The 21,368-nt window shown below is 35.1% G+C and overlaps 1 protein-coding gene across 2 annotated transcripts in view; it reads left to right on the top strand.

Moving 5' to 3' along the window:
* The window catches only part of TLK1 (tousled like kinase 1), a 139,599-nt gene that overhangs the window by 51,297 nt on the left and 66,934 nt on the right, over positions 1-21,368 (top strand). For both annotated transcript variants that reach the window (XM_032880435.1, XM_032880436.1), the window contains exon 3: positions 9,529-9,600. In XM_032880435.1, coding sequence (XP_032736326.1) covers positions 9,529-9,600 — 72 coding nt within the window. The remainder of the gene's footprint in view (positions 1-9,528; positions 9,601-21,368) is intronic.

The raw sequence follows: 21,368 nt of genomic DNA, 5'->3' as shown, positions 1-21,368 counted from the left end.
TTATATAATACCAAATATTTATGTTTGGTTTTTGTCTCTTTCCTTTCTTGTGCAGTATAAGCTCCATGAGCCCTTGGAGTTGTTTTTTTTTTTTTTTTTTCTTCCATTGCTATATTTCTGGCATCTGCAACAGCAGTAAGGCTTACAATAAATATTTTTGAATGCATGAATGAATATCAAATAAAACATTCTTTAGAAACAAAAGCCTGAGTGGTATAAAGATAGATACTTTTAAAGGACTAATAATCCATAAGGAAGATAGGACAATTATAAATTTTTATAAATCAAGTGGGTCTAAAAATCATATGGTGAATTTATTAAAATGCAGTTATAGCAAGGGCTTTTAATATAATTCTTTTAAATTTTGACTGTTTATGTATAAAACAGGCTAAACAGGATTTACTATTTGCACAATATAGTCTGTAAGCTTGATTTGGTAGATGTACACATACAATAGTTCTCTTTATTCAAGGATTCTGTAACCGCATATTTGTAACCGCAAAATCAATACTCCAATTTGCTTTTGCTGGTCTATTTAAGGGCCAGTGCACGTGCAATGCTGAAAAATTTGTCACCGGGGGCTGAATAAAGCAGCATTCTGCCTGTGTGTTTCAGCTCTCGTAGTTTAAACAAGTGTTCTTTTCACAGTTTACTCTGGAAAAAAAAAAAAAAAAAAGTGGCATGCTTTTCACTTTTTTGTGATTTTTACTGGTAATTTTGCTCTTTAAAATGACCCCCAAGGTTAGTAGTGCTAAGGTGCTGCCTAGTGTTCTGAGCACAAGAGGGCTTGTGAGATGCCTTAGGGAGAAAATACGTGTGTTTATAAGCTTTGTTTAAGCATGTGTTACAATGCTGTTGGCTGTGAATTCACTGTAAATGAATCAACAATATATATTTAAAAAGGTATCCTAAAACAAACTTTTATACAGAACAAGGTCATATATTAATTAGTTAACAAAAATGTGGTGAGAAGCTTGCAGGACCCTAACTGTGTATTTCCCTGAGGTAATGATTTAGCAGCATTCACTAGTTCAGTGTTTACAGCTAATAACAAAAATTTACTGGAGGGAGAGAGAAATTTTATTCTATCATATGCCACTTCTTTAATCTTACCTCAAGCCTGCTTCACCTGTTAATTCTTTACTTGCCCTAGATCCTTGTGGCATGAGTTTGTGACTCTGTTGTAGGATTACAGAGAGAAGGTGAAGGTAAATATTATAAAGTGTACTGATGTAAAAGTTATTGTGTAGCTGTCATGTTGGGAAAAGGAGCTAAAAGTAAAGATTTATTTTATTTTACATAGTGAGGAATCACACATGGTTTAAAGAATTTAAAAATTGTGTATATTTGGTAAGGTAACTATTTGAAGAATTTAAAATAAAAAAGATAAATACATCAGGATGAAGGGGACAGTGGTGCCATTGAACTACTGCCATTGAATTCGGGGTGCATGGGTGGCTCAGTTGGTCAAGGGTCTGCCTTCGGCTCAGGTCATGATCCCAGGGTCCTTGGATCAAGCCCCAAAGTCATACTCCCTGCTCAGTGGGGAGCCTCCTTCTCCCTCTCCTGCTCCCCCTGCTTGTGCTGTCTCTGTGAAATAAATAAAATCTTAAAAACTAAATAAATTCTTCATCTTTCATGGCAAAGTCAATAAAGAACTTCTTGAAATATAGTACATATAGTAAAATTCTCTGCACCTGTTTGAAAGAAAGGAATTAGCAAAGGAAAAAAGAAGTCAAGAATCTGGTATATGTTGATTTGGAATATTCCAGCCTATATTAAGAGAAAAGGAAACAATGCAGGACAGTTTGTATTATGTTATATTTTTAAATAAGAAGGAAGGAACCAAGTTTGTATATTTCATTTATTAGTGTAGACATACAGCCTCTAGAAAGATAATAAAAATAAAGTGAAGTAGCTTGTTTGTATTGCCTATTCAAAAATTTCATTAAAAACAGTTTTTTAAAAAATGGTCACCTCTGAATATTGGGACTGGTGTGGGAGGGAGAAATTTCTATTTCGCAAATGAAATTTTCTTCCATGTGCCTGTGTTGCATTTATATTTTTAAAAATGTCCCATGAGTGTTTGCACCCCCAAATCTATTTTTGGAAGGTTTCAAAGGGCTGAGTGTGTGCTTGCATGTGTACATAACTGTGTATCTGAGAATATAAACAGTTCTGTACTAGGTTTTATCAAGCTTTCTTTGCCCCTCTGTGTTCCTTTCTCCTCAATAATTTGAAACTTTTATAATCTTTTTGTATTGAGATAGAGGTCACATGCCATAAAATTGACCCATTTTATAGTGTATATTTCAGGGGTTTTTAGTATATCACTATGTTACGTAGTCATCACCACTGTCTAAATCCAGAATATTTTTATCACCCCCAAAAGAAACCCCATACACATTAGCAGCAACTTCCCATTCTCTTGCTCTCCTACCCAACGCTTTAACCCTGGCAACCATTAGTCTCTTATCTGTCTCAGTGGATTTGCCTCTTATGAACATTTCATATAAATGGATTCATATAAATAGGACATTTTGTGTCTACTTTCTGTCTCTGTGGACCTGCCTATTCTGAATATTTCTGTAAATGGAATCATACAATATATGCCATTTTCTGTGTGGCTTTTTTACCTAGCGTAATGTTTTCACAATTCATGAATGTTGTAATATATATTGGTACTTTATTCCTTTTTTGACTGAATATTCCGTTATATTGTATCACATTTTGTTTATCCATGCATCAGTTGGTGGACATTTGGTTTTCTAATTTATATTATTTTTTATTATTTTTCAATAATCTTTGAATTCACGTGGTACAACTGCTTTGAACACTGATACAGGTTTTTGCGTAGACTTCTATTTGTAGTTTTCTTAGGTATATACCGGGGAGTGGAATTAAGTCACTGATATTAGCAGAGGAAAGGAAAAATGACCAATGGATCAGAATGGAGTCTAGCAACAGACCCATTTGTGTGTAACTTGATATGTGATAAAGCTAATACTGCAGTGCAGTGGGGAAAGGGTAGTCTTTTATAATAGATGATGGATCAGTTGAATATTCATATGGGGGAAAATGACTTGACAGATTTCATAAATGGGCCACAAAAGGTACTAACCATAAAGCAAATGTATAATAAATGTAATTATGTTCAAATGACACCAGTAAATAATGAGTGAAAAGGCAAGTCATAGAGGATTCATACCCAGAATTATGTAAAGAATTCCTACAGATCAAGAAGAAAAAAGATGCAAATCCATGGTCAGAGCTGCAAAAGCCAAATTGTTCTACCAGGCCTATAATGAAAATTAGTAGAACTATGTCCTGTTCTTCCAACCTTATATTCATTCTTCACAAAAGTAATCCTTTCCATCTTGTAGCTTTTTATTACATTTTATTTATATTTCTGAGTAAGATTATATGATTTTATGTATATATATATGTGTGTGTGTGTGATACACACATGTATAAATAGACTGAAGACTCCATGATTATGTTTCCTCTTTGGTACAACTTTCTGTTTACTCTGGAGTTTATGGTTGATTTATATCTTTAGTTCTTTAGTATTCAGTGGAAGCATTCATATACTTTCCAGCAGAGATGTGCACATCTCTCACTATTTTCAAATATAAATTTTTCTTGAGACATTCTCCCTGAATTTTGTTGTTCTCTTGTTATTTAGGATAGTTGTTCTCTTCTGTTAGATGCCTGTCATCCTGGAATCTTGCTTTTTGACTCTCATGGAAATTCCTTTTGTGTCTGTCCTGTGTTTGAGCTCTGCTTCCTATATGCCATCTCTTTCTTTTTCTTGGTTTATTCCTTTGCTTTGGTAGAACAGATTGTCTGGTCATTTCCTGAGGAAACGTTAATGAGTAGTTACATTTTTGAGACCTTGCATATTCTCCTCCTCTCCTTGGTTGGTTGTCTTGTAGAATTCTAGCTCGGAAATTGTTCTATTAGAATTTTGAAGGTACTGTTCCATTGCCTTCTAGCTTCCAATGTTACTGCTGAACATTCCAATGCCATTCTGATTCCTGATCCTTTGTAAGTAGCCCGTTTGTTCGTCCCTAAAAGCTTTTACGATATTCTCTTTAATCCCTGTCATTTAAAATATTTTATTATAATGTGCCTTGGTGTGGGTCTTCCTGAACCTGTGTACTTGGTCAGAAGTCTGCCCTTCACTCCTGAAACCAACATAAAGTTAACTAACTTGAGTTTAAAAGAAAAAAAAAAAAAAAAAAAAAAAGTATGTCCTTCAATGCAGGAACTCATGCTTTCCAGTTCTGGAAAAGTTTCTTGAATTATTTCCTTGATAATTTAACTTTCTGGATTTTCTTACTCTTTTTTTTTTTTTTTTTTTCCTGGAACTCTCTTTATTTTTACCAGCACCTCTTGTATAGTTTTTTTTTTTTTTTTTTTTTTCCAATTTTTGGGGTCCCTTTCTGGGAAGATTAATTCAGTTTTATCTTCAAATCCATCCATTTTTTTTTTAACTTTTTATCTTAGCTATCGTATTTTCTTTTTCCAGGAGGTTCCTCCTCCCCCCTTTTGGTGGTGGTTCTCTAAATGTTTCGTTTTTATTGTTTGCTATTATTAGGATATTTAGTTAACGGTTTTATTTTTGTGTGAAGTTTATTTGTGCTCCCTTCGTTGTCTTTATCTCTTACAGACTTTTAATTTTTTTGTTTGCATTTCTTCAGATATGTGGTGATACTGGGTTTTGTTCATATACATGCATTAGGCACTGAACACTTGTTGGAAGCTTTGTGTGAGTAGGTAGGGCTTATTGATCAATAGGTTTTGCATCGTATGCCATGACTGGGTCATTTTTCTGAGAGATTTTCGATTCCTCCTATCTGTAAGTCTTATATTTTGAGAAGCTCTGTTTTCCTGGAGAGAAATTCTGTAGTTTCCTATGTTTTTGTGTTTATTTATTCCAGCATATGCCCTCTCACTTTCTGGCTAGTACACTAGCTCCAAACTCTGGTTTTTCAAGCCAGTAAGACGGCATATTTTGATCCAAGTTGAAGCTGCTCTTAGAGACCTTTCTTCAGGTAAAAGCTGTAAAAGCACCCAGTTCTAGTCCATTCTTCCAAATGTTGTCTTCTGTCCAAATTCTGCCTACTTTTGGTTGCTCTCAAGTGCCCTCAGATAGTTGGGTTGTTTTTTTTTTTTAAGATTTATTTATTTTAAGATTTTATTTATTTGAGAGAGAGTTCATGTGAGAGAGCATGAGCAGGAGAGAGGGAGAAGCAGGTTCCCCGCTGAGCAGGGAGTCCCATGCTGGGTTCAATCCCAGGAACCTGCGACCACGATCTGAGGCAAAGGCAGATGCTTAACTGACTGAGCCACCCAGATACCTCTAAGATTTATTTATTTTAGAGACTGGGAGGCAGGGCATGTATGACTACAGGGCGGGGGTTTGGGGAAGAAGCATAGGGAGAGGGAGAGAGAGTCTCAGGCTGACTGTGCTGAGCACCAAGGCCAACAAAGGTCTTGATCTCACAACCCTGAGATCACAACTTAAGCTAAAACAGAGAGTCAGGTGCTTAACTGACTGTGCCATCTTAGGCTCCTCCAGGTAGTTGTTTTTTGTATTTTTTTTCCCAGAATATGTAGTTATCTGTGGGAATACTGGTACGATGAGCTATTCTACCACTTGTGATAGAATATTATATTTTTTGTTTGTTTTAAAAGGTACAGATGCTTCATGAATTTATATCAATACTAACAATTCAAATCAGAACAAGGTTTTTAGTTGTGTCTCTTCTTCTGTACTAAGAGTTGTAGTTCTCAAGGACATAAAGCAGATGATAGAATTAGAATGTCACATAATATATTCACTTCTTTCTACATCTTACAGCAGTCTCAGAATAACAGTACTTGTACTTTCACAGTGACCAAAGTGATTACTAAAAACAGTTAAAAATTTTTTCCTAGTGCTTTCCATAAACTTCTATCCCCTATTTAAAAAAACATTTTATTATTAACAACTTTGCATACATTTAGCCATTATTTATACTCTTACTGTATTTCTTGTTTAACTTTTACCAACAAGTAGATCATGTTATTGCTTGCTATTAGTTTTTAGGTTCACTTTGGTTATCTAACATGTATTCTCTAGGTTCTTTTGGAAGGCTTGTGGGAGTAGTATTTCCTGATCTCCAGCATTTTGATAACAGTTCATCTGTGCCTTCTATGTGTTCAAGAGCAATTTTACTGAATATAAAGCACGTCATTTATATTTTCTTGAATATCTTAAATGTATTACTCCCTTTTCTTCTGGCATATTCGTGTTGGCCTTGGAAAAGTTTGATGTTGGCTTTCTGAGTTGATAGTAGGTGTACATCATGCTTTTTCAGTCAGTAGTTTCAAAAAACTTTTCTAATTTTTAAGGGCATTTTCTTGAATTATAGTTTTTATTGTTTTCTTATGGTAGTGTTCTTTTAAGACTTCTTTTTACTTGAATGTTGAATTTTTATTGCTTCATTAGTTATTGCCTTCTCTTTTATTCCTTCATTTGGATAAATGTTCATTGGATATATGTTACATGTGTTTTCTCTCAAGTTCATTCAAGCTTAATCTTCATTTCTGAAACCCGCCCCCCCCTTTCTGATGTTTTCCCGAGTTTCTATTAACCTTAAATCGGAGTTTTTTTGAATTTTGATTTATGTTGTTCTTTTATGTCTTGAGTCATTTTTGTAATTTTTTTTTTTTTAGCTCATTTTGAAATTGTAGGTTATAATTTTCAGCTATTTTGTGGATATGTGTTTCTGGTGTGGTTTTATTATTAGGATGTTATTCCATATCTTCTTTTCTTTTTTCTTTCCTTATAATAACTTCATGGGATTCACCTAATCATTTTCTGTTGTTTACATTTTTGTCGTTTAGAATGGCTCTTCTTACAGAACTCCCTCTGCTATTGTTTCTTGGTACTCTTCAAAATTGTGGCATTTGCTTTCTGAAATTTCTAGGCTTTGCTCCCTTCCTTGCTTTTGTCTGAATATTCTCTTTCCTTTATCTTCATTGTACCTTTTGTGCTCAATTTTGATCCCACTCCCACACCCAGTAGTTTATCCCCACCCTTTAGTCAGGGATGTTTTAAGAGTTCATAGAGGCTGTATAGCTCCAACTTCTTCAAACTTCACCATGGACTTCCTGTACGAAATCACTATTTGAAAGGAGAAACCCTTTGAGTTAGAGCTTTTGTACTCAAATTGCTATTTTCAGTGTCTCTATTCTCAGATCTGTCAGATACTGTGTTTCCTTTTGCTTCCTCTCATACGACACAGGTCCTGTGTTTATTGGTGATTTGTCCCCACCTGCTATTTTGGGGGAACTCGTGGAGATTCCTTGTCAGCCAGCCAATGTTGTCTGTTGGTTTGGGGTTTATATTTCTATCTGAGGATTTAGGGATGCTCAAAAACACTTGTATGGCTTCTGTTGTCCCTGAATCCAATTTACCACTTCCTAATTGCTGTTCATGGTATGTTTTGTTTCAAGTTTGATAATCTTGCTTTAATTAGATTATACTGTCCTCCAAATAGTGCTTGAATCTTAATCAGTTGAGTGCTAGTTTAAGTTGAAAACAGTCTAGTTGAGCATAGTACTAGACATGTACGCAATGACTCAGAGTCATCAGTTTAGAAGTTAGCCTAAGGGTAATTGTAGGCCAACTTCCAATTAGTACCTACTCTTATCCACCCCCCCCATTCCAGAACTTTTATTTTCTTGTTTCTTTAATTTCAGTTAATTAACATTTAATGTGTTACTAGTTTCAGAGGTAAAGGTCAGTGATTCATCAGTCTTATATAATACCCAGTGCTTGTTACATCACATGCCCTCCTTAATGTCCATCACCCAGTTATCCCATCTCCCTCACTCCCCTCCGCTCCAGTGACCCTCAGCTTGTTTCCTATGATTAAGAGTCTCTTACGGTTTGTTTACCTCTCTGATTTCATCTTGTTTTATTTTTCCCTCCCTTCCTCTGTGATCCTCTAACTTGTTTCTCAAATTCCTTATGAGTGAGATTATATGATAATTATCTTTCTCTGATTGACTTATTTCACTTAGTATAATACCCTCTAGTTCTATTCACGTTGTTGTAAACGGCAAGATTTTGTTTTTTGATGACTGAGTAGTATTCACCCTTATCCATTCATCCGTCGATGGACATTTGGGCTCTTTCCATAGTTTGGCTATTGTGGACATTGCTGCTATAAACATTGGGGAGCAGGTACCCCTTCAGATCACTACATTTATATCTTGGGGGTAAATACCTAATGGTAGCACGTATTCTTAACAAGTTGCTGGAAAACAGGGATATCAGGTGGCCTGCCTGTACACGAAGGTCAGTCATGCCTGCATCATCTTTTATGTATATGCCATAGGTTGTTATGCTCTGATCTAAACATTCCTGGAAGACATTGATCTAGTGTACTGATGCTCCAAAAAGTCTGCAAAATAATGAGCATCTTAGAAACATTGGAAACATAGCAGATGTCATCCTACAAAATGATAGCTCATTTCCCTTTGTCACTGTCTAAAAATAATACAAAGGAAATATAGAAACTCTTGGGTGAAGCAATTAAAATGGTCAAGATAGTAAAAGATTTCTTAAAAGATTAAGCCAAAACAAACAAAAAACCAGGGTTTGTCCAGTTAGTTAGTATAATGAGAGACGGGGGCGAGGGTGGATGGGATATGATGGAATTTAATAAGATTGAGAAGGGAATTAAGGAGCACAAATAATACTTTCAGTTAAAGGAGGCATCTGTTTTTGTATATTGGATAGTAATTTTAGGGATCTTCTTATCCTAGTAATAGCCTAGTTCCTTAGCTCCTGAATTTGGTATTCAAAAAAAGTCAGCCAAAACAACTCAGTTCTGGAAACACAGATTTTTATTGAGTTGGTAAAACTTTCCAGGATATTGATAGTGTTAAGAAGTTGATATTTCTTGGGACGCCTGGGTAGCTCAGTTGATTAAGAGTCTGCCTTCGGCTCGGGTCATGATTCCAAGGTTGTGGGATTGAGTCCCACATCAGGCTTCTTGCTCAGCAGGGAGCCTGGTTCTCCCTCTACTTGCTGCTCCCCCTGCTTGTGCACTCGCGCTCTCTCCCTCTCTCTTGCTCTCTCTCTAGCAAATAAATAAATAAAATCTTTTTTAAAAAGTTGATATTTTTTATTTTTAAGATGTTTATTTATTTTAGAGAGAGAGAGAAAGAGTGTACACAGGAGAGGGGCAGAGGGAAAGGGAGAGAGAATCTCAGATTGACACTGGGATGAGCACAGAGCCTGACATGGGGCTCAATCTCATGACCCTGAGATCAGGGTGCCAGCTGAGACCAAGAGTCTGTCACTTAACTGACGGCCACCCGTGAACCCTGATATTTATTTACTTCATTTAACTTTCTTGCTTAAAGGAATCATACTTTATTTTCATTTATGAAGATAGATTATTTACCTTGCAGTATGTTTCATTTAAAATTACTCCTAATTTTTACCTTTTTAAAAATTTTTAACAGGCCTCAACAAATAATGAAAGTTCTAATCACAGTTTCGGAAGCTTGGGATCTTTAAGTGACAAAGAATCTGAGGTAAGTAACTTCATTTTAAATATGGTGCTATTAAAGTAAAAGCTGGAATCACGTTTTTCTTTTAATAGTTCCCGCCTGCGCCCCCCGCCCCCCAAATCCTTGTACTAGGAACATTTTGTTCTGCTTTATGAAGCACAGTATTCAGACTGAAGACTATTGGGCATTAGGAAAAAAAAATACAGTTTCTTTGGTTACATAGCTGAACTTGTACATTAGTGTTATAGATGTTCTTAATGGAAGACAGTTACTAGCCATTCATAATTCTAGTAGCCGAAAGTGGTTTTTGAACAGTGTTCTACAGTTTTCTATTATTTTTTGTTATACTTCCATCTTAGTTTGGTTCTGAGTAAGGGTTTGTTCATTTCCTGAGATACAGATATACATTTTTCTCGTTTTGAAATTTCTTGTCGAATTTCATGCCATTGGTTTTCATTTTTCATATTTAAAAATGTCTGGAAAATCCTTTCCCTTCCCATCCACTTACTGATCCCACTAAGAACATACATGGAATTTTACAAGTAGGTATTTGGATCCTTGGTATAGTTAACATTGAGCATGATACACTTGGTGGCATCTGTTTGAAATATATAGATAAGACGTTCTTTGGGTTTTAGCATTCACTTGCTGCTGCAACATCACTTTTTGTGGCTACAACCTATATTTCCTCTGCTCAGATTATAGACTTCTGTTATGTTTCAGTGCATGCGTGTGTGTGTGTGTGTGTGTGTGTGTGTGTGTGTGTGTGTTTTCCCTTCAATGTTAACTTAATTCTCTTTGATCCAGTTTGGTCTTTTTTCTACATGGGTTAGTATAGATATCGTTTCTCTAACATCAATAGGTCATTAGCACTTAGTAACTCTTAGCCATTTGGTTTTTGTGTTCAGTGGAAAGAGAATATCAAAGGTAGCATTTTTTAAAGTCCTGTGTTATTGAAAGCATCTGGGAATCTCTAGGAAGACAGTTTTGTGCAGTACTATGCAGGCACCCTGACACTCCAAAGGAGTGTGGCATGGGGTTTTCACTCATCAGGCTTTCCCTTCCACAGAGACAACTGGCAGGCAGCTGAAAGGACTGTGCAAGTGACGGGACTTTATCTGCAGTAGGTTCCCTTGAGGTAAGCGTTAGTAGCCCCTGTAGTACCAGATTATCACAGTTTAGTTTTTTTGTTTTTTTTTGTTTGTTTGTTTGTTTTTTCAAATTAGCACACTTATATTAAGTCCTTAAAAATTGTAGGTTTAGATTTAGTCAAAGTACAGCTTTTCAGAAACTATATCAAGAATGTTTTTACTTTATATCTCCTGGACACGAACATTTCTTGATATTTCCAGATTTTGGACTATTTAATAATTTCACATGCCTTTCCTTTCATTGACTGTTATGTTATGAAGGGCAATAAAGTAATTTTAGATTATTTCCCTTTTCTCTTCACCACATCTGATGTTTTTGATAGATTTTTTTTATACCAAAACATAGTAAAAGTTAGATCATCTATAATAGTTATTTATTTCTATGTTCTTTATAGGTACCCATGCTCCCAATATAAGTTATAGATGCAGTATTTAATTTTTTGAAAGGAATCAGTCTATAAGAAGTACCATGTCCCTTTAGAGAATTTGAAGAATCACTTTTGACTATATTTTTAGTTAAAAAAATTTTTTTAGAGACCATACTGTAATTTACAGTGAATTACAATTTGGTTAACCATTGCATATACGTAGCTTAATTTATATAGAAATTTTGACATTTGAAGCAGCAGTAGAAAATCTTAAAAATTTGGGGGCTTTTGCTGGTCTGTGTTTGCTATCAGGAATTTTTACAAATTGTTAAGTGGCACAGTATTTTGGAAATGACTGTAGCTTACACATTTTCCTTAAGATTTGAAGAAGCAGGGTTTTTTTGTTTTATAATTTAAGAAGCATCTTATCTGGAAAGTGATTTTCAGGTTTTATCTCTGTTCTAGATACTCTATAACAAATTTCCTTGGGGTGAAATTTTACACACCTCAAAATATAGATTATTTGTAGATCATCATGGGAAGTTGTTGGGTGTAAACTATTGTAGGGTGGAAGTACTACTTTTTTTTCCTGGTATACCAGTAGTAAAGTTTATGTAGTATTTCATTGTCTTCTGATGTTATTTTATTCTTTGGTACTCCAATCCCTGATCCATTACATTTCCTTAAATAATAGTTTTTGTTTTTATGAAAAAAAGTACTGAAGGTTTATTAAAAAAAAAAAAAAAAAGCGGTTCTCTGCTGCTCACCTCTACCCCACCTGGCTCTTGAGTCCTTCAGCTTTTTCTGGTATTTATTCCTACATTTTAATACAAATAATATGCATATTTTGAACTTTTGTTTCCTCACTTGGGCATTTTCCTTCCACCCAGTACTCTTTCAGATATCCAAAACCCCTCTGTTTTCTAGTCTTTTACTTTTAAAACTGAAAAGCATCTCATATTCACTGTTAAACTCATTCGAATCTACTTCAACTGAAAATTTTCATTTCAGTTTATATATGAATTACTTCTTACATGGATTTGCCTTTTATTTCTAAATGTAGAATTGTAGAACAGAAAGTTTTTTCCCTTTTTAAATGAAATCGCCTAGTTGGAAGGTGTCGGTCTTGTTTTCACTTCGTTTTACATCATTCTAGGTCTATTCAGTGCTGTCCAAAAATTTGTTTTCAGTAAGCATTTATTGCATATGTGTTATCTTCTAGCCTCTGTGCCCAAGCACAGAGAATATAAAAAAGTGAATACAATCCCTACCTTCACATGAGATCACTATCTGGTAGGACAAACAAACTGCTTCATAAAGAGTGTAGCCCATGCTATAATAGATGTAAGTACAAGGTACTATGGGAACAAGGAGCAAGAAACCCCTAATTCTATCTACTGGTCAGGGACAAGAGGGGAGAAAAGTGAAGTCTTCCTTTAAAGGAGAGATAATACTTGAGTTGTTAGGCTATGAATTCATCCTAAAAGACAAAGGCAAAGCTAAGAGAAGAATACAGGCAGAAAGGCTAGGATATGCTTCTGCTTTTGCATGGAAGCATGGCAAATAGTTTTGTTCAAGACATGAGGCAGTGATGCGCAACCCTACCTGCACTTTCAGGTCACCTGAGAAGCTTAAAAAACATACCAAGCTGCCAGCTGGTTTGAAGACTTCTGGTATAGGTAGGCTAATGCAAGAATGGTGAAGGATATGTAGGAGTCAGGGTTAGAAAGTCCTTGTAATTGACAGTAAGGAATTTTGGACTACTGTCTAGATAATGGAGAGCCATTTAAACAGAAACAAAAGGCAAAGTGGAGATGAAGAAGCTCCTCCAGTTTGTAGTGTAGAGGATAGAATTGGAGGCAATGAAACCTACATTGGGAAGATCATTTGGTTAAGGAATATTGTCTCCTTTACAGAACTCCCCAGCCTCCACAGTTTAATATTAGGAAAAACTTCAAGGAGGCAGGGTTCTAGTTAAAATGTTCTCAAGTTTAACTTTTGAGTTCTGCCTTCTCCTTCAGATTCTCAGACTTTGGTTATTGATATTACTACCCAGTCCCATGCTTCTCAAACTTAAGTGTGCAAGTGAATTACCAACAGTTCCTTTTGTCTGTAGATCTCGGGTGGGGGTTTTCATTTCTAACAAGCTCTCAGATTCCCCTAGATTATGAAATTAGAATCTTTAGGGTTTGATGACTGAATGAGGGTAAAGAAGGAAAAGGAGGAGCCTAGGGTTATTTAAAGGTATCCAGCTTTAGGTGAATGTTAGTGCCTTTGACCAAGATAGACAACACAGAAGAAAGAAACATAGGTTTGGCATAGAAGGTAATGAATTAAATTCTTGACAGCACTGAGTTTGAACATTTGTGAATTGACCAAATGAAGATGGTACTTTGGATAGGCAATAGGAGCTAGAGATGAAGACTTGGAGGAGATTTTGGCATAGGTGACCACTTTGAGTGGTTATAGGATTCCTGGGGGTGGGTCTCTCAGAGTCTTTCAGGGGGTTCCCTGGGTCAAAATAATTTTTATAGTAGTGCTAAGTAAGGCATTATTCCCCCCCTCTTTTTAGTTTTACAATAATGCTAAGACATATCTGGCTTTTCATTTTCTCTCGAGTTCACAGTGAAAATTTCCAGAGTGTATGACACATGATGACATCATCATTCTGATTTATGAATCATGTGCTTGTATATTCTGATGTTTCAAAACTTCTTTAGTTTTAACATCTAGAATAGTAAACATCAATAGTTATAGCCTATGCAAATAAAACTCTTTGGGGTCCTTGACAGTTTTTAAGAGTTTGTAAGGGAGTCCTAGGACCTAAAAGTTTAAAAATTGCTTCTGTAGGTGAACTCATCTTAATAGTGTGTGTAATGCTGAGAAATGTTAGCAGGTGAGGTAAGCATGCTAGAGAAAGAGCAGTAGTCTGGGTAAGGAGGTAGACAAGCAGTAGGAAGAAAGGGGAATAAGGAGTAGAATTAAATGTCATAGAAGTCAGTTAAGATAATTACTGTAAAAAGTTACTAAGAATTGTCACTTAGGCTTAGTTTTAGTAGACTAACGGGAGCAAGATGCTAGACTGTAGTCCATTAAAGAGAGCTTGGATAGTGAGGAAATAGTGACAGCAAATATTGACTACTCTTGGCAGAATCTTGATAAGGGAGATGACATTTAGAGTCTAACAGGCTTAACATATTATGTGTGGGGAAGGGCTTCTAGCAGAATTGTGACGACAGGACAAGGAAAGTGCTGAAAAGAGAGAAGAAAATAGAACCAAACTTAGCACCTGTTTTTTGGGAAGTGGTATGAAATGCCAAGACCCAGAACCTGGGTGGGCAGGGTTCATTGTGGACAGAATTGACTGGAAATATCTTTTTCCCTGATGAGCAAACTTCCAGCCTGATAACCTTTCTTTTACTCCACAGTGAAATAGAGATTATCAGCTGCAGGAAGAGTCATGAGTTGGTTGTGGGTGTGAGAATGATAAACATTTTATGGGAGGGACCAGAAAGGGAGTTTGTAGGGGATGGAGGGAAATGGTTATTCATCTTATTTTAAATGTTTTAGAATGCTTGAAGGAGTTGGAAACAGGATCTGTGTATGTTGTTTGCTGTCTAGAAGTCCAGGTTATTTTATGAAGATAAGAGAAGGAGCCCATATTTCTTGATTATCAGTGTTTTCCAAGTTTTTAAAATCTGCCTGATTCACCTATTTGCAGTTCTTCTTCAAGGACCCATCTAACTAAGCACAAAGATCTTCTCTACTTTCTCTAAATACTTTGCATTTGCCCTCTCCACTCATCCTTACCTCAGGATGCTAAGAGAAATTATCTTATAGCTCAACTGGAATTTATAATGAACAGTAATTCCATAACTCTCCTCCTTGCCTCTTCTTTTGGATGTCCTAGAATGTATTTTATATTATTCTGTCTTATTTTATTTCTTACTAAGCTTGAAATATTTGTGACTGAATATAAATATAATTGAATTATATCATCTTTAATAATGTTGGAGAAACACATTGAGTCTGTTTATACCTGTGTGCTTACATACAACATATTACATAATAATATTGGTAAAGCAAACATGTCAGATTATTTTATTTTTGCCTCCATCTTTACTATTCATCTTTTTTAAATGTATGGGTTTGTTTTTTTTTTTTAAGATTTTAATTATTTTGACAGAGAGAGAGAGAGAGAGATCACAAGTAGGCAGAGAGGCAGGCAGAGATGGGGGGAGCAGAGAGCCCAACGCGGGGCTCGATCCCAGGACCCTGAGATCATGACCTGAGCTGAAGGTAGAGGCTTAACCTGCTGAGCCACCCAGGTGCCCCTACTATTCATCTTTTATAATTCTTCTGTGTAACCTGAATTATTGATGCTGCACATTTTATTTATTTATTTAAAGATTTTATTTATTTATTTGAGAGCGAGAGAGACCACAAGCAGGGCAAGTGTCAGAGGGAGACTCTCCTGAGCAGGGAGCCCAACGCAGGGCTCAGTCCCAGCACCCTGGGATCATGACCTGAGCTGAAGGCAGACACTTACCTGACAGAGCCACCCAGGCACCCCTGTGTGGAAAATTTTTAAAAAGATTATTTCTCTTTATAGAGCCAGTTCCCCGCCCTTCCTCTTGAGTAATTAATTACCCATTCTTTAATCCTCTGTCCACTAGCATTGAATTACTATTTATTTTTGATCCATATTCATTTGATTTCTGAGATATTTAGGATTAAGGATTTTAATTATATGGAAGCTAGGATAGTTGTTGTATCTAGACCCTTAAACTTAGATCCATTTTTAGAATTGTAATGATTGTAATGAGAAAAAAAATATGATATGGTGCCTTGATTGTCTTAATTTACCTCTAATGTTGATTAATGAAGGTCATTTTATGAAAGTTCTGAGTAGCTTTGTCATTTGAATGAAGTTTCTAGGAGTGGTCTTGAAACCTAAATGAGATTTTTTTTTTTCTCATTCGAGTTGAAGTGATGGTATAATACTTTGTTCTTTTTTTTTAGAAGAATTTTCAAAGGACCATGTTATGTGTGGTTTCTTATTTTCATATTTTGGAGGAAGTAGAAATTAAGAATACCAGGGAATTAGACCTAAAACTAGGTTGAATCTGATTTTAGGGAGGGCATTATTTCCATTTCTAGAACTAGTGGTAATTGTTTATAGAGTTCTTTAATAGGTTATTTTTAACATAAAATCTCCTTTTTTGAAGGAGGTATTTAAAAATTACACAAAAACCTGTTTAAATAGGTTATTTTCTGATATTAGTAAATTGGCTGAATTAGGAGAGTGGTAAGAGAATGTCCTGTTTTTATCTCGTTTCTGCTCATACCCATCTCTACTTTTTATATTCCTTTTTGCCCTCTTAATAGTGTTTAGCTTAAATGTTTGCTCAGTGAATACTTAGGTATCCTAGATTGATTGGAGATTATGATTCTGTTTGAAAGTAGAGGTAATACTAACCTTAAATTTTAGGTTTTAGGTAGATTTTTTTTTAAAAAAAATCATTACAGTTTTACTTGTCTATATGTGTTTGTTATAACCAGGGAATTTTTTTTTTTTAATGTCTTAGTCGGAATACCCAGTAAGAAAGAAGAAAACTTGAAAAATGAATTTAGTGATGTGTAGTTAAGTATCACTGAAGGTTACATTTTCATGTCTATTCCTCCCCTAGGTGAATTACCTTGTTTTTTACTTTATTCTGTTTAAATCTGTTCAGCTCCTCAAGATTGTTAGATATCTAGTGTATTGGCCTCATCAATTTTAAGAAATACTCTTTTCTATCCTACTGCCTACATTATTTTCTAAAATGTTTTAGCCTGTTAAATGATTTTTGTGGTATTCTACTTGCTGGGTTTCTCCATCTTATTTTTGCACTGGTAGTATTTTCTCATTACTTCTTACTGTGTTAGGTGGGCAAACCAAAAATCTTAATAAGTATTACTACATTAATTGTTTTCCTAAGACATTATATTTAACAGTGTTGCTGTATACAATATATAATGTGTAATAACAATGTCCTCTTGAAGGAGAGTAATGTGTGTGCATGCAAAATGGTGTATTTTATAACAGTAAAGAGACATTTTCTCATTAGAGGAGTTAAGGTTTTTTTTTTTTCTCCCTTAAAAGACTAATAATCATACTTCTGAATTGTAGGATTTAAAAGTTCTTAGGAAATACCTGGAATTATTTGTAAAATTTCTGTTTATTTAAAAAGAGAAAACTATTTAATTCTACCACTGTCCATTAAAGGACATGCTCATATAGGAGCTATATTCACCTAAAAGTAAGTGTGTCTGACCCCAACATATGTTATATGACAGGGTTCATAGCAAAGGAAGTGGGTCTATTTTGGTTGAATATATATATGTCCCTGCTGTCCTGGAAGGAAAAGTGAACTGGAAACCAAATGCGGGTCTGATGCTGGCTCTGTGCCCCATTTCCCATAAAGGTGGTGGAGGACTATGTGTGTCAGAGTCAACTGGAAAGATTTTTCAAAGGAAAAAGAATTTCCTGCTTAGACATTCTAATATACTCTGTATAGATAATCTTTCACTTTCTTATAAATCATGAAATCTTGAAATAATGTTCTATAACCCATTTACTTAGCCAGGAAATAAATAGCTGTTAAATATTGTGCATTTTTAGAACAAGAGCGTTCTTAGTTGATTGATAAAGATAAGATTAGAAGAGAAAAATGCCAAGTCATCCTAAGGTAACTTTAAAAGTGGAACCTGGTATAGTGCTTGACCATAGTATTATATGCTCAGTAAATGTTTGTTGAATGAATAAATCGAACATCACTTTAGTTGTAGCAAACTATACAGGTAGTTTTTGTGTCAACAACTACAAATGATTCTTACATATTCATCACACCAAGGTTCCTTAACCTTAATGTTGTTGACATTTGGGATCAGATAATTCTTGAGGTGGGATGGGGTTGTCTGTGAATGTAGTATGTTTAGCAGCATCTCTGCCTAACACATTAGATATCTACCTACTCTTCCCATCCCCCCACCCCCAGCCACCCCTCTCCTGCTTGTGACAACCAAAAGTATATCCAGGCATTGCCAGATATGCCCTGGTTGAGAACCCCGCCCATTTATGAAGCAGATAAATAGTTTGAGCGTGTTACCTGTGGAGCTAGATTACAATTCTTTTAAGTTTCACGTCTCCTAAGTATGGAAGCAGAAGCCTAGAGAGATTAGTTAATTTGCCTACAGATAGTAAGTTAACAGTCAAAATTCTAATTCCAAGGTATCTGTTTTATTTTGAAGTAACGTTCTCAACGGCTGTCTGTGCTCTGTTCTCCCTGTGTAACTAAGATAATGTGTAACTTATTAATTAGATAAATGTTCCTAGCTAGTCTTTTGGGGAAAAAAATGGTTTTCTTTTATTGGAAATATTTAGATTTAAGGTAATTTATAGTAACATCAAATTTGCCAGTCCAAGATATGCCTGGGCTAATAGCATTTCACAAATATTTTATCTGATAAATACTGCTTTTAGTCTGGATTTTAAGGGCAATCAGCACAAGCTGACATTACTGATAAGTTTGACTTCAGTATGTTATACTGTAGTAGAGCTTTAAACATATTAGATGTATCTTTATGTTAGCAGAACATAGTATTATGATTAATTCTCATTTTCTAAAATAACTGAGTAACCATGACAACCCACTGGACTTCTTATATCCTAATGAGTTTTCTGCTATATGTGACAATTTGGGTCTTTAATTTTTAATAGAAGATTATATTAATGTTTTTTTTTTTTTAAGATTTATTTATTTGAGAGAGAGAAAGAGTGTCTGAGTGCCTGCTTGTAGGTGGGGAGAGGGGCAGAGAGAGAGAGAATCTGAAGCAGACTCCTGCTGAGGTCGGAGCCCTTTGTGGGAGCTGTTATCTCACAACCCATGAGATCATGACCTGAGCCAGAATTGGGAATCAGATACTTAACCGACTAAGCCATCTAGGTACCCCAAGAGTAATTTCTTAATTTTAGACAATTTCCAGTGTGGAATATTGCAGGACTTACTGTTGTATATATAGATTGCCTATTGCTAATACATTGGCATCACTTTTGGGGCTTTTTTTTTTAAAGATTTATTTATTTATTTATTTATTTATTTGAGAGAGAAGAGAGAGTCTTCAGCAGACTCTAAGCTAAGCATGGAGCCCGACACGGGGCTCGATATCATGATCCATGAGATCACAACCTGCACCGAAACCTAGAGTGGATGCTTAACTGACTGTACCACCCACGTGCCCCTGGAGCTCTTTAAAAGTAAGGATTCCTTTGGTCTCTCTCCAGAAATGGTTAAATTTGGAATGGGGACTTCAGCATGAACTTCAAATAAAAGCTTTGTAAGTGATTATGATGTATAGTAACATTGAGAATCCATGCTAATATCTGAATGATAGAACGGTTTATTTTAAAAAACTCACTTTTTGAGGGTTATAAATGTATTGCTATAGAGAATAGCAATGGGATACCACTTTTTTTTTTTTCCTTAACACATCAGGTAGATATTTAAAGGTTAGTGGGCATTCTCACAGTGAAAGTGTGATTGATACTGCCTTTGAAAATGCACTTTGGCAATATGTAAAATTTTTAGTGTGCATATTCTGTGACACAACATTTACACTTAGAAGTGTCTGTCCCAAAGAAATAAATTGTTTAAGGATCTAGCGATTCATGTTCAGAGAAATATCTGTAGGGATATTATACAGGAGTATATTTTACTCCATCATGAGTGTCACACCGGGAGAAAAGTTGTGAAATCACTGTTCTAAATTTTACTATTGTAAGTACTTTCAAAATGCCAACATTTCCAGAATAAGTTAACTTGAAAATTTGCTTTTTCCTTCCACAGCAGTTGTTCTATATGTCTGTTTTATTCTGGTTGTATGATTTGAAAACTTAAAAGATCATATGAATAGGGGGGAAAGTCCAAATTTATTTTAATTTTTGGTTTATACTGTTCAACAAATAATGCCTTAAAGGGAAAGCCAGAGAAGGGGAAAATGCCAAGAAGTAGTTATGCTTTGTAAATTGTAAGAAAATGGCTAATAAAATTGCATTCATCAATATTGAAACTTGGTATGCTCCTTTAAACATACATGAATGCAAATTAAAATGGGTCCAGATGATAGGAGCTTGAGAAGTCAGACTATGAGGATGGCAAGTTAAGGTAGCTTTTAAAAATTGAGAGTAAGATTGCGGTAGTATTATAGTTCTTTTAGGTGCTCATGTGCTTGTGGATGTTGTCTGTTTGTAAGGCGAGTAAATATCCTTTGGGTTTTTAAAAATGATGTGAGCTGGCACAGTTTAAGTAACCTGTAAGACAGCACACATTTTCATTGGGTAGTTACCCAAGTTTATCTTACTGGCTCTCCACCGTCTTTGACAGTACATATTATTAAATAGTAAAAGCAGTACAGCAGAAAATAGGCTACACTCAAAATTGCTGATGTGTTGATTGGATTTACTTAAAACAGCAAGGAGATGCTCTTATTTCATGACAGGATCCCAAAATGTTGCATACATAAACTTCTTTTTAAAATTTAAACTTTATTTTATTTTTTCAGTGTTCCAAGAAATACATAAACTTGCTATACTAAATATTAAAGTCAGCAATGTAACAAAGATCTTCTTTAGATGTCAAAGATTCAAGCAGACATTTCCAGATAATAATTGTTCTCCATATTAAAGTTTTGACTCTTGGGCAGAGACAGACTGTGAATTTCAGGTCCTGCCAGCTCAAAATCCTTGAATTAGGATGTACATATCTCATGATAGTTTTAACTAAATGTAAATCGGATGCAAAGCAGCAAAGAAATTTTTACAATAGAATTTTAGTTTTCTTACAGTGCATTATTCTAACCAAATTTTTATAGCAAAAGGTTGGAAGAAACAGTATCTTGTACATCTGATATTCTTGAATAGAACATCTATTTTACATTGACTATTTTTATAAAACTCCAGATTTTCCTTTCTAGTTCAGTGCTGTTTTGATATGTGCCATTAAAGTAACAGATTTCTTCAACATTTTCCTGTCTCACATCTAGTTCAACAAATTTTGCCTAGAAATATGGAATAAAATTGAACATTGGCATAAATTTGTCATGCTGTTTTTTTGAAGTATAGTGACCTTAAATTTGATACCTGAGTAACCCTATGAATCATTGGAATAGCCAGTGATTTCTATTTTTTGAAACTAATCTGTAGCTAAATGAATCAGTTGGAAAAAATACATTC

This window comes from Lontra canadensis, unplaced genomic scaffold (assembly GCF_010015895.1).
Source record: "Lontra canadensis isolate GAN:19392208 unplaced genomic scaffold, GSC_riverotter_1.0 scaffold69, whole genome shotgun sequence".
Lineage (NCBI taxonomy): Eukaryota > Metazoa > Chordata > Mammalia > Carnivora > Mustelidae > Lontra > Lontra canadensis.
This window is presented reverse-complemented; position numbering and strand designations above follow the sequence as displayed.